The 13,687-nt window shown below is 44.6% G+C and overlaps 1 protein-coding gene across 1 annotated transcript in view; it reads right to left on the bottom strand.

Annotated features, from left to right (window-relative positions):
* The window catches only part of NOX3 (NADPH oxidase 3), a 635,497-nt gene that overhangs the window by 158,649 nt on the left and 463,161 nt on the right, over window positions 1-13,687 (bottom strand). Inside the window, exon 10 of the mRNA XM_073585751.1 lies at window positions 11,657-11,819. Coding sequence (XP_073441852.1) covers window positions 11,657-11,819 — 163 coding nt within the window. The remainder of the gene's footprint in view (window positions 1-11,656; window positions 11,820-13,687) is intronic.

Raw genomic sequence — 13,687 nt, forward strand, 5'->3', positions numbered from 1 at the left:
CAAATCATGTTACTGGTAATAACTGTTAAAGGTTTTCAACTGTGGCTTTTATCTGTCTAATTCAGTGGAGGGCAATTCCTTTTTCCAAGGGGCCACATGAGATACTGTGCAGTTGTGGAGGGCCGAAGAAACCGGCTAAACTGAATTTTGCTAGCTCTTATTGTTTTTTCTTGATTTATTTCATTTACAGTGATGAGCGAGCATGCTCGCCACTACTCGGTGCTCGCCCGAACATCTCATTTGCTCAAGTATTTCCGGGGTTGCGTGGTGGGAGCTCGGGTTCCCGCCTTGCTTGCTTGGTGCTCTTTAGAGAAGCAATGAACATGCAGTGATTGTCTGCCACATACTGTAATGCCGCGGCCATGTTGGTTGTGGCATTACAGTGATTGGCTGCCAGCAGAGCGTCATCAGGTTTATATCAGACCTGGCTCCGCCATGCTCATCACAGTCTGCTCCAGAATCATACAGTGTAGAGAGAGAGTTGCTGCTGAGCTAGGGAGAGATTTGTTTGCTTCGTACTTAATGTGGGTATACCATATATAATACACATATCCATCTCAACTAACAGTCCTTCTGAGGATTAATCAAGCTGCATAGATATCAGTGCTATGCAGGCAGACAGTTTATGTGGCAGGCTTCACTGCATATAGCAAGAAGGTCCATTCCAGCTCAGTCTGCTGCTGCTGCCTATTACAGATATTTCTAGACATACAGTAGCCCCAGGTATCAAGGGCCAGGAATAATTTTTTCTTGGATCTTAATCCTGATTATTTGCTATAAAAGCAATCCAGAGAACACTGTTTTTCTGCTCCATTTGCTTGTTGGCACTGCACAATACAGCTAGATCCTTTCCATATTACAGCTCAAAAAAGTAACTATTTTAAACTGGGGTTTGTCTTTCTCACACGGATCACATATCAGTGCACTCAAAATTATGCCATTTCAGGCCACCACTGAAATTTTTTTGCAGTATCTTAGCCAAGTTATTGACATCAGTTTACTGAAAAAAATAGTTACCTACAGGCCTGATATTTTAAACTGGGGTTTTCCATCACGCGGATCAAATATAGGTTTGCTCCAGTCATTTGTAGTGAACATGGAAAATATTGTCCTCCACTTAAAATGGGCAAGGCGCATGGCAAGGGACAGGGAACTGGACGTGATGATGATGGTGCATGCAGAGGCTGAGGCCATGGGCAACCTGAAATTGTGCCACAACAAACACCCACATCTATTCACCTGACCTTCCTGTCCCAATTAATAGAGGATGACAGCTGCACACCATTATTGAACCCAGAGCAGTGTGAAAAGGTTGTTGGTTGGATAGCAGATAATGCTTCCAGTCACTTTGACACCACCACCACCACCCTGTCTTCCACACTGGCAAGTCTGAGCAGCCTTGAGTCTGGACAGCATAATTCCTCACCCTGATCCTCTTTTCTCACACCATGCCGAGTGCCCGGAGACACCTGATTCCATACTTGGACACTCCGAAGAGCTGTTCACTTTTTTAATTAGAGATTTGGGCCTCTCGCCTGGTCCACTTGAAGCAGGGCAAGAGAAGATCGCATGTAGCAATGCCCAAATATTTGAGCAGCTGCGATCACACGAAGGTGATGGTGGGAAAGTGTCACAAGAGGTGGACGATGATGAGACACATTGCCAGAAAGTCAGGAGGAAGACCAGGGTACCAAACTGGAGGATGAGGTGGTGAATGATATAGTAACTGACCCAAGCTGGCAGGAGGACATGCAGAGCGAGGGCAGCAGCACACAGGGGGTGGGAGGTGTAGTACCCCAACAGGCAGGAAAAATCAGTGTGGTTGGCCGCAAACAGAAGGTGGGCAACGGTTCCTTGGAACACCAACACAACGGAAGTTGCCAGTACAACTATTAGGTCTTCCGGATCTGGTTGTTTTCTAAAGACTCTGCCAATAACCCCAAAAAGGCCATTTGCACCACCTGCCAGGCCAGTATCAGCAGTGGTAGCAAAACTACCAGCCTGACCACCACCAGCATGATCAGGCACATGGTAGCAAAGCACCCGACTTTGTGAGCCAAACCCCAGTGTCCAGGAACAGTACCTGCAGGTGACACCACTGCTTTTTCCGTTGTTGTGCATGCAAGCCAAACCCCAGGTCATGGTGCATGTGAAGATGCCTTCTGCCCTGCACATACTCAACTGGCACCATCAGCAAGCACATCCACGTCCTTGTCCCAGTGCAGAGTACAGTTGTCCATACCTCAGTCACTGGAATGCAAGGGGAAATACATAGCCAATGCACCACAGGGCACAGTACTAAAATCAGACATTTCGCGACTGCTTGCATTCGAAATGTTACCTTTTTTGGCTCGTAAAGACGGAAGCTTTCCGCAACCTGATGGCGGCAGCCGTCCATGAGCACTCGGTCCCTAGCCACCACTATTTCTCCCAGTGTGCAGTCCCCGTATTACACAAGCACGTGTCCCACAGCAATAGCCGTGCCCTCAACAATGCAGTTTCTGGGAAAGTACACCTAACCACTGACACAAGGACAAGTGCTTGTGGACAGGGATGGTACATCTCGCTGATGGCACACTGGGTTAACATAGTGGAAGCCGGGACCCAGTCGGACCTTAGGATGGAACATGTCCTCCCAACGCCGAGGATTGCGGGCCATAGGTCAATTAGAGTTGCCCCCACAGTCTACAGCTCCTGCACCTCCTCCTCCTCTTCTTCAGTCTCCATCTCTGAAATGACCATTTCAATAACAAGCTGGAAGCACTGCAGCACTGCCTCAGACAAGCGACAACAGGCTGTACTGAAGCTAATATGCTTACATGACAAACCGCACAATGCTGAAGAGTTGTGGACAGCTTTGAAAGAGCATGCTGATCTGTGGCTGACACTGCTGAACCTACAGACAGACATAGTCGTGTGTGACAATAGTCGGAACCAGGTGGCGGTCCTGAGGCAAGGCAAGCTCACACACATACCATGCCTGGCCCATATACTTACCCTCATGGTTCAGCAGTTTCTAGAAACCTACCAAGAGCTGCCAGACCTGCTTGTGAAACTACGCACCTGTGTGTCCATTTTAGAAAGTCAGCTACAGCTTCCACTGCCATTGCTGTGCTTCAGCATCTTTGGCAGCTTCCAGCTCACCGACTGGTGTGTGATGTCCCCACGTGTTGGAACTCTACATTGCAGATGTTGGCAAGGATTTGTGAGCAGAAGAGGGCAGTTGTTGACTACCAGCATCAACAAGGCCATCAGTATTCAGTTCAGACTCCACACATAAGACCTCAGGAGTGGAAATGGATGTCAGACATATGTCCCATCCTACAAAACTTTGAGGACTCCACCAAGATGGTGAGCGGCGATGTCGCCATAATTAGCATCACCATCCCGATCCTGTGTTCTGAAATGCTCTCTGTTCACAATGAAAGAGGATGCATTGCAGTTGGAGCACGATGAGATGGAGCAAGGAATCATACAGAGTGACTACACACATCCCAGCCTTATCTCATCCCAACGTGGATTGGGTGACAATGAGGAAGAGGAGGAGGAAGAACAGGAGTTAGTTTCATGCCTTATAGATGGTACTACCTGCACAACTGTCATAGTGTCTTTTCAGCATGGATAGCCTGAGGACAGGAAGGAGGAGGAGAGCATGGTCAGTCATCTTCTTGATGAGGACACAGAAGTATTGCCTGTTAGCAGACTGGCACGCATGGCTGAGTTTGTTACACTGCCTTTCCTGTGACCTTCATGTTCTCAAAATATTAGGTGACAGTCTTTAACTTTCTATCTCTTATTCCTGAGGCAGACAGTTCTACTAAAATGGGGCAGTACCAGAGTGCCCTTGTTGAGGAATTACTGTATTAAAAAACTTCCAATCTGTTTATTGGACAGCAAGGAGTACAGGCAAGGGAGACAACTGCAATCCAGCAGAAGCAGGGGAACATTGGCAAAGTTGTGGGATTGTTTTTTTCAGACCCTCCCATCGCACAGGTCCTGAAGCATGGGGTACTCTCGCAAGGAGTGCAAAGTTTTGGAAGATGCTGAGGGAGTACCTTGCTGCCCATACCAACATCCTCTGTGATTCCTCTGTGCCTTATAATTATTGGGTATCCATGCTGGACAGGTGACGTGAATTGTTTCTCGACATCCTGGAGGTCCTGGCTTGTCCTGCCGCTAGCGTTTTGTCAGAGTGGGTTTTTAGTGCCGCTGTTGGAATAATAACTGATAAGCGCATCCGCCTGTCAATGGAAAATGCTGACAGGCTGACTCTTAAATGAACAAGGTCTGAAATGGGACAGACTTCTCAACACCACCAAATGATAGCAGCATAACAAACTCAAATCCAGTGTCTTTTTTTAGGAGGTCTATTCCCATGCACCTCTTCACACCCTCACATGGGTATATGCTTCCTGATTTTGGCTATTTGCTGTTGTCCTCCACCTTGTTCTCATCCTCATCCTTCACCACCATATCACCAGTGTGACTATGAACCGTGATGCAACACCCACACAATTTTTTTAAAGGATGTTTATTATACCCGTAAAAACAATTTGTTACACAGTGTGTTCATGTATACCCCCAGGGGTAAATGTTTGTCAGCCCACACACTTGGTGAATGGGCATTACAAGTATAGGAGTCCAGCTCCTTTCTAATGGGAACATTTTTTATGAGGCCCTCCTCCACTTCTCTTCCAAGGAGCATTGGAGTGCCTCCAAACTTTTGGCAGCAATAGCATTTTCACTGCATAGGCAAACACTATGGGAGACCCACTTCCTAATAATGTGAACAATTTTTCATGAGGCCCTCCTGTACGTCTCGTCAGAGGGGTATTGGGGTGCGTCCATATTTTTGGCAGCCCTTGCATTCACTGCATAGGCAAACACTATTGGAGACCCACTTCCTAATAATGGGAACATTTTTTCATGAGGCCCTCCTGTACGTCTCGTCAAAGTGGTATTGGGGTGTATCTGAAAATTGGGCAGGTCTTGCGTTAGCTGCATAGGCACACAGTATAGGAGAACTACTTCCTAATAATGGGAACATTGTTTTCAGGAGGCCCTCCTATACGTCTCTTCAAAGGGGTATTTGGGTGCGTCTAAATTTTGGGCAGGCGTTGCATTCACTACATAGGCAAACAGTATAGGAGACCCACTTCCTAATACTGGAAACATTATTTTCAGGAGGCCCTGCTGTACGTCTCTTCATAATGGTATTATGGTGCGTCTAAATTTTTGCCAGCTTTTGTATTCACTGCATAGGCAAACAGTATAGGAGTCTCACTTCCTAATAATTGGAACATTGTTTTCAGGAGAACCTTTTTTACATCTCTTCAAAGGGGTATTGTGGTGCACCTAAATTTTGGGCATGCCTCGCTATCACTGCATAGGCCAACAGTATGGGAGACCCACTTCCTAATAATGGGAACATTGCTTTCAGGATGCCCTCCTGGACTTCTGTTCAAAGGGGTATTGGGATGCGTCTAAATTTTGGGCAGGCCTTGCACTCATGGCATAGGCAAGCAGTATGGGAGACCCACATCCTAATAAAGGGAACATTGTTTTCAGGAGGTCCTGCTGTACGTCTCTTCATAATGGTATTATGATGCGTCTAAATTTTTGGCAGCTTTTGCATTCACTGCATAGGCAAACAGTATGGGAGACTCACTTCCTAATAATTGGAACATTGTTTTCAGGAGACCCTCCTGTACGTCTCTTCAAAGGGGTATTGGAGTGCATCTAAATTTTGGGCAGGCTTTATATTCACTGCATATGTGACGCCTTAGAGGGTCCAGTCGCCACAGAAGTACTGCTCCTCAACCAGAGGTGTAGTATCCCACCTTTCAGGTAAGATGGAGACACCTGACCTGGCTCTGACACAACACTGCATCCACAACACACTATAGCAGCAGGTGCTGTGCTTCACCAGCCTTGCTGGCTAGGAAAGGGTGTTAGAAGGTGGGTGGAGCTTTAAAGTTAGAGGGGGAGAATAGAAGGGAACTTAGAGTCTTCCCATAGGGGAAGAAGGGGAAAGACGTGCATAGGCAACCTTCCCGTAGAGGAAGGAGGGAAGTTATATAATTGTACAGCAGACCCCTGGTCTGAGGGGCTGCTGGTACAGACTGAAGGAAGTTCCCTGAAGGGGAAAGGGATTCCCAGAGGCATGGGTGGAGAGAGTGTTCCCCGTGCGGCTCGTTCCACACTGACGGACGTCAGGTGGGGGAAATCTAGATCGCAGAAGGGTCTCAGCCCCTAGCCTAGTGGAGTGGACAACAGGGCTCAGCTAGAAGCCGACAGCTGTGGCAACTTTAGGGGCCACAGCCAACTACCGCAGTTATCTTCTCCGGAAAGGCAACCAGAAAGGATCAAGGAAACACTTTGGGCATGTTAACCGACAGGGTTCGCGGCTGCTGGCCTGGGACACTGACTGTGAGGTGCTGGGAAGGAAGAGGAGTGGAACTCAACACTGTGGAGATGGCCAGGGAAGGCACATACTGACAGGGAGTTCTGGAAAGGTGTCCTCTATCTGTCTGGAAGTTGGCTGGATCCCTCGCCTGGAGGACGTAGCACCAAACAGGCATCTGTGCACACCAGAAATTGTGAGTAAAGCCTTGGAACTGCATTCAGCGGTGTCTTCTGCCTTCTTCCTGCATCACCTACTCAGCTCTGCTACATCCCTTGCTTCACACTTCATCAGCATCTCCCTCAACTTCTGCTATAACTGACCTGGAACTAAGCTCTGCCTGTGGAGAGCTATTCCAACTATGCTACCTCACACCATCAGTCCCAGAGGATCTGCACTGCATCGCTGGTCGTCTCAGACCAGATAACACAGGTGGCGTCACAAACACTTATTACAAAAATTCTTTATTTCAATTCCCCTGTAAATATTCCCTTTCATTGGATGCCCAGGGCCACAGACCAGGTCACTGCTGCTGTAACACTGTCTCTTTAAGAAGCGGCCCAGTACCGAGTACCCCACGGCACTGGTGGGTGCTCCACATAGGCAAACAGTATGGGAGACCCATTTCCTAATAATGGGAACACTTTTTCATGAGACCCTCCTGTACATCAAAGTGGTATTGGGATGCGTCCTGATTTTTGGCAGCCCTGCCACTCACTGCATAGACAATAACAGTACAGAAGACCCACTGTTTAATAATGGGAACAAAACATAGCCAGCTGATGGATCTCTAAGAATACTGAGGGCCGACTGCGGGCTTTTTAAGAATTGTAAACGCTGCCTGATGGCCCTATAAATATAGGCTTTGTGACTTTCAGAGTCCCTCCTTCATAAATGAAACAGGATGTGTATGATGATGTGTCACACATCACATGGCCAGCTAAGGTTGTAAAATGACATTTTCCAATGAATGCATTTGTTTTGGTTGAAAGCAATGCTAAAGTTCAAAAAAGCATCAAAAATGCTATGTGTGAACATAGCCCAAGGTGTGGAGGAGCATTTTTGTTTTTGGCTATTTATTTTGCCTTATATACAAGTCATTACCCTGGAAATGATGTTCCTTAACATATTTCCCAGGAAGATCCATTTTGGTTTAGTTTTTGTATGTTTTATTGTGAGTCTGTAAAAGTGGCGCAAGACTCTGACAACATTGTTCAAAGCAGTGACCTGGGAGTCAGAAATATTTCCAGGGGTCTTCCCCATGATGTTCCCATGTCATACAGTTGTGGCCAAAAGTATTGACACCCCTGCAATTCTGTCAGATAATACTCAGCTTCTTCCTGAAAATGATTGCAAACACAAATTCTTTGGTATTATTATCGTCATTTAATTTGTCTTAAATGAAAAAAACACAAGAGAATGAAGCAAAAAGCAAAACATTGATCATTTCAGACAAAACTCCAAAAATGGGCCAGACAAAAGTATTGGCACCCTCAGTCTAATACTTGGTTGCACAACCTTTAGCCAAAATAACTGCGACCAACCGCTTCTGGTAACCATCAATGAGTTTCTTACAATGATCTGCTGGAATTTTAGACCATTCTTCTCTGGCAAACTGCTCCAGGTCCCTGATATTTGAAGGGTGCCTTCTCCAAACTGCCATTTTTAGATCTCTCCACAGGTGTTCTATGAGATTCAGGTCTGGACTCATTGCTGGCCACCTTAGAAGACTCCAGTGCTTTCTCTCAAACCATTTTCTAGTGCTTTTTGAAGTGTGTTTTGGGTCATTGCCCTGCTGGAAGACCCATGACCTCTGAGGGAGACCCAGCTTTCTCACACTGACTTCATAATGCCATGCACACGGTCAAGCAGTCCAGTGCCAGAGGCAGCAAAGCAACGCCAAAACATCAGGGAACCTCCGCCATGTTTGACTGTAGGGACTGTGTTCTTTTCTTTGAATGCCTCTTTTTTCTCCTGTAAACTCTATGTTGATGCCTTTGCCCAAAAAGCTCTACTTTTGTCTCATCTGACCAGAGAACATTCTTCCAAAATGTTTAGGCTTTTTCAGGTAAGTTTTGGTAAACTCCAGCCTGGCTTTTTTATGTCTCGGGGTAAGAAGTGGGGTCTTCCTGGGTCTCCTACCATACAGTCCCTTTTCATTCAGACGCCGATGGATAGTACGGGTTGACACTGTTGTACCCTTGGACTGCAGGGCAGCTTGAACTTGTTTGGATGTTAGTCGAGGTTCTTTATCCAACATCCGCACAATCTTGCGTTGAAATCTCTTGTCAATTTTTCTTTTCCGTCCACATCTAGGGAGGTTAGCCACAGTGCCATGGGCTTTAAACTTCTTGATGACACTGCGCACAGTAGACACAGGAACATTCAGGTCTTTGGAGATGGACTTGTAGCCTTGAGATTGCTCATGCTTCCTCACAATTTGGTTTCTCAAGTCCTCAGACAGTTCTTTGGTCTTCTTTCTTTTCTCCATGCTCAATGTGGTACACACAAGCACACAGGACAGAGGTTGAGTAAACTTTAATCCATGTCAACTGGCTGCAAGTGTGATTTAGTTATTGCCAACACCTGTTAGGTGCCACAGGTAAGTTCCAGGTGCCGTTAATTACACAAATTAGAGAAGCATCACATGATTTTTCGAACAGTGCCAATACTTTTGTCCACCCTCTTTTTATGTATGGTGTGGAATTATATCCAATTTGGCTTTAGGACAATTCTTTTTGTGTTTTTTCATTTAAGACAAATTAAATGAAGATAATAATACCAAAGAATTTGTGTTTGCAATCATTTTCAGGAAGAAACTGAGTATTATCTGACAGAATTGCAGGGGTGTCAATACTTTTGGCCACAACTGTATGAGCATTGTTCCCATCGATTTTTGAAATTTCTAGTCCCTCTAAAGACCGCCGGGGGGCGCTGGAAAAGTGCTCGAGTTTCCCAAGGTAAGTCTGTTGATTCATTGTTAGTGTTAATACATGTTACAATAGGCTTAGGGCTCGTTTAACCTCACGTATATCACAGTTGAGTGCTATTCAATGTCAGCTAGCACTCGGTCCTAAGTTATACTCTATAGGGCAATGCAGATCATCCATACTTTTCTCTTGCCAATTCAGCATGAGAAAACAATAATCGGACCATGCGCACCTATACAAGTCTATGGGTGCCTGTGAAATATCGGCCTACACTCTGATGTCATAACAGTGCAGTCCGATGTAAATTAAGTTCTCTGTCTTCTCTGCACCTGTGCTACGATTCCCTCACGTGAGGGAATTACATCACAGTAAGATGAAAGTCGGCTCAAACTGACAGTTTTATCCGAGTATCATTAGTATAATCGGCCAATTTCTCTTGGTTAAGGCTATGTGCACATGTTCGGAATTCCTGCCGAAATTTCCACGGCAATTCCACAACCCCCTGCCACGGGAAATACGCGAGAAATCTGCATGCGTAATTCCCGTGAATTTCCCGCAAAAAATTAGCGTTTTGCAAGCGTAATTAGCTTGCAGAATACTAGCGTTTTCCAAGCGATCTGTAGCATCGCTTGAAAAACTGATTGACTGGTTGGTCACACTCGTCAAACATAGTGTTTGACTAGTGTGACCAACTTTTCACTATTGATGCTGCCTATGCAGCTTCAGTAGTAAAAAGATGTAAAGTTAAAAATAATAAAAAAAAATAAAAAATTATGATATTCTCACCTTCCGGCATTCCACGCAGCGTCCCCAGGCCTCAACGATGCTCCCGGCAAGTCCCGTTCCCAGCGATGCCTTGCGACAATGACCTTTAATGAGGTAGGTATCGCAGGACCGCTACGTCATCAAAGGTCATTGTTGCAAGGCATCGCTGGGAACGGGAGTTGGCGGGAGGAACACTGAGGCCTGGGGACGCTGCGTGGGACGCCGGAAGGTGAGAATATCACGATTTTTTATTTTAATTCTTTTTTGTACAGGGATATGGTACCCAGAGCCTGGAGGAGAATGTCCTCTCCTCCAGACCCTGGGTACATCCGCACATTTTCCACTTACTTTGCGCATGGTGGGCATAGCCACATGCGGAAAGTAAGCGGAACAATGCATTCCTGTGAGTGCGGAATTCCAGTGGTTCCGCAAAAAGAATGAGCATACTGTGTATTTTTCTGCAATGCGATTCCGCCGTGGAAAAATACGCAACATTAGCACAGCATGTGTGGAATGCCATTAAATTCAATGGGTTGCTTATTTTATGCATTTTTGCAGCGTTTTCGCGGCGAAAAAACGCGCCAAAAATGCATAGAATCCGTGGGAATTCCGGACATGTGCACATAGCCTAAAATACAATATGATGCCCTACAGTTCCCAAACACAGTATGACGTCTCCACATATAATGATGTCATCGCACAGCCTCTCAAACAGTATATCACCAGAAAGCCTCACTGCACAGTATTATGATCAAACACAATTGACCATACAGAATGATATCCCCACACAGCCCCCTTACACTGTAATATGTCCCCACACTGTGCCTCACTCAGAATTATGTCCTCACACAGACCCTTACATTGCATTATGTCCCCACATGGTACCCTATTCAGAATGATGTCGCTGCACAGCGCCCTTACACAGCATTGTCTCCCACACCCCTCTGCCCACAATTTTTTTTTTTTTTTTTAAAAAGAACATTACTCACCTCTCTCTTTTCCCTCACAGCTCTGGTCTGTGCTGCTCACTGTTTCACTGCTGGTGATATGTAGTGACGTATTCGCACCTGCAACACTGTCAGATGCAAAGACTCAGTGATGAACAGGGATCCTTGTTCCATCATTATTTTCACCGGTATCTGCATCCTGAAGATGCAGATATCAGAGAAATTGAGACACTGTCCGGAAGACGGTCATGTGATGCAGGATGCCACTACATAAAGCCTTTGGGCTGTCCCAGTCCATAAGCGACATTGGAACAATCAAAGGCCTGCACTTTTCCCAGGTCTCATCTACGTAAATATTTATCATTATGGAATAAATAAGTTGCCATATTAAAGACACGCTCGGTTGCGTGATGGACTTTTTAAAATTTGCTAGATATCCTGCAGGCCTGAAAGTTCCTTGAGCTCTGTTTCACAAGGATGAATGGCTAAGTACTTTAAATCACTGCTGGTTAAGTATATGTCTCACCTTTATTGTGCTATGTTACCTTTATACGATGTAGCCTTTAAAGAAATTTGAACTTAAATCTACTTCTGAAAAAATATACTATTACCTTTTTCAGTCCAATATCACAATGTGAAGAGTAATATTTATACCATATCGATTTTAACACAGACGAAAATGGTGTCACTCCAATCCCTGCAGCAATGCATACACTAACATGATAGTGGAATATATTAGTTGCAGCTGATCCATAAGGTCCATCAACAGCAAATCTATAAGAAAAAATAAAAAAGTAATAAAATAATTCAAAATTACTTATACACTGTCTTTTTCTGTTTCAGTAAAGCTCAAAGCTCAATTAACCCCCAAGGGTGGTTTTCGCGTTAATGACAGGGCCAATTTTTACAATTCTGACCACTGTCCATTATGAGGTAATAACTCTGGAACACTTCCATGGATTCCGGTGATTCTGACATTGTTTTCTCGTGACATATTGTACTTCATGTTAGTGTTAAAATTTCATTCATATAACTTGTGTTTATTTGTATAACAGACAGAAATTTGGCAAAAATTTTGAAAATTTCGCAATTTTCCAAATTTGAATTTTTACATCCTTAAATTACAGAGATATAGCACACAAAAAACTAAATATATAAAATTTCCCACATGTTTACATTGAATCAGCACAATTTGGGAACCAAAATTTTTTTGTTAGGAAGTTATAAGGGTTAAAAGTTGACCAGCGATTTCTCATTTTTGCAACACCATTTTATTTTTACGGACCACATCACATTTGAAGTCACTTTGAGGGGTCTATATGATAGAAAATATCGAAAAGTGATACCATTCTAAAAACTGCACCCCTTAAGGTGCTCAAAACCACATTCAAGAAGTTTATTAACCCTTCAGGTGCTTCACAGGAATTTTTTGAATGTTTAAAAAAAATGAACATTTAACTTTTTTTCACAAAAAAATTAATTCAGGTCTAATTTTTTTATTTTACCAAGGGTAACAGGAGAAATTGGACTGCAAAAGTTATTATACAATTTGTCCTGAGTACGCTGATACCTCACATGTGGGGGGAACTACTGTTTCGGTGCATGGCAGAGCTCAGGAGGGAAGGAGCGCCGTTTGGCTTTTTCAATGCAAAATTGACTGGAATTCAGATCTGACGCCATGCCACATTGGAGAGCCCTTGATGTGCGTAAACAGTGGAAACCCCCCACAAGTGACCCCATTTTGGAAACTAGACCCCCCAAGGAACTTATCTAGATATGTGGTGAGAACTTTGAACCCCCAAGGGCTTCACAGAAGTTTATAACGTACAGCCGTACAATTAAAAAATCATGTTTTTTCCACAAAAATGAACTTTTCACCCCCAATTTTTATTTTCTCAAGGGTAACAGGACCCAAAACGTTATTGTGCAATTTGTCCTGAGTACACTGATACCCCATATGTAGGGGTAAATGACTATTTGGGCGCATGGCAGAGCTCGGTAGGGAAGCAGCGCCATTTGACTTTTTTGGCTGGAATTGAGATCGGACACCATGTCGTGTTTGGAAAGTCCCTGATGTGCCAAAACAGTGGAAACCCCCCACAAATGACACCATTTTGGAAACTAGACCCCCCCAAGGAACTTATCTAGATATGTGGTGAAGACTTTGAACCCCAATTTTTTTATTTTACCAAGGGTAACAGGAGAAATTGGACCCCAAAAGTTGTCCAATTTGTCCTGAGTACGCTGATATCCCATATGTGGGAGAAAACTACTGTATGGGCACACGTCGGGGCTCGGAAGGGAAGTAGTGACGTTTTGGAATGCAGCCTTTGATGGAATGGTCTGCGGGTGTCATGTTGCCTTTGGAGAGCCTCTGATGTGCCTAAACTGTTGAAACTCCCCACAAGTGACCCCATTTTGGTATCTAGACCCCCCAAGGAATTTATCTAGATGTGTGGTGAGCACTTTGAACCCCCCAGTGCTTCACAGAAGTTTATAACACCAAGGCATGAAAATAAAAAAAAATCATATTTTTTCCACAAACATGATCTTTTAGTCCCCAATTTTTTTATTTTAACAAGGGTAACAGGAGAAATTGGACCCAAAAAGTTGTTGTCCAATTTGTCCTGAGTACACTGATA

Source organism: Dendrobates tinctorius, unplaced genomic scaffold (assembly GCF_039654945.1).
Source record: "Dendrobates tinctorius isolate UK_male_01 unplaced genomic scaffold, ASM3965494v1 ptg000087l, whole genome shotgun sequence".
Taxonomy (NCBI): domain Eukaryota; kingdom Metazoa; phylum Chordata; class Amphibia; order Anura; family Dendrobatidae; genus Dendrobates; species Dendrobates tinctorius.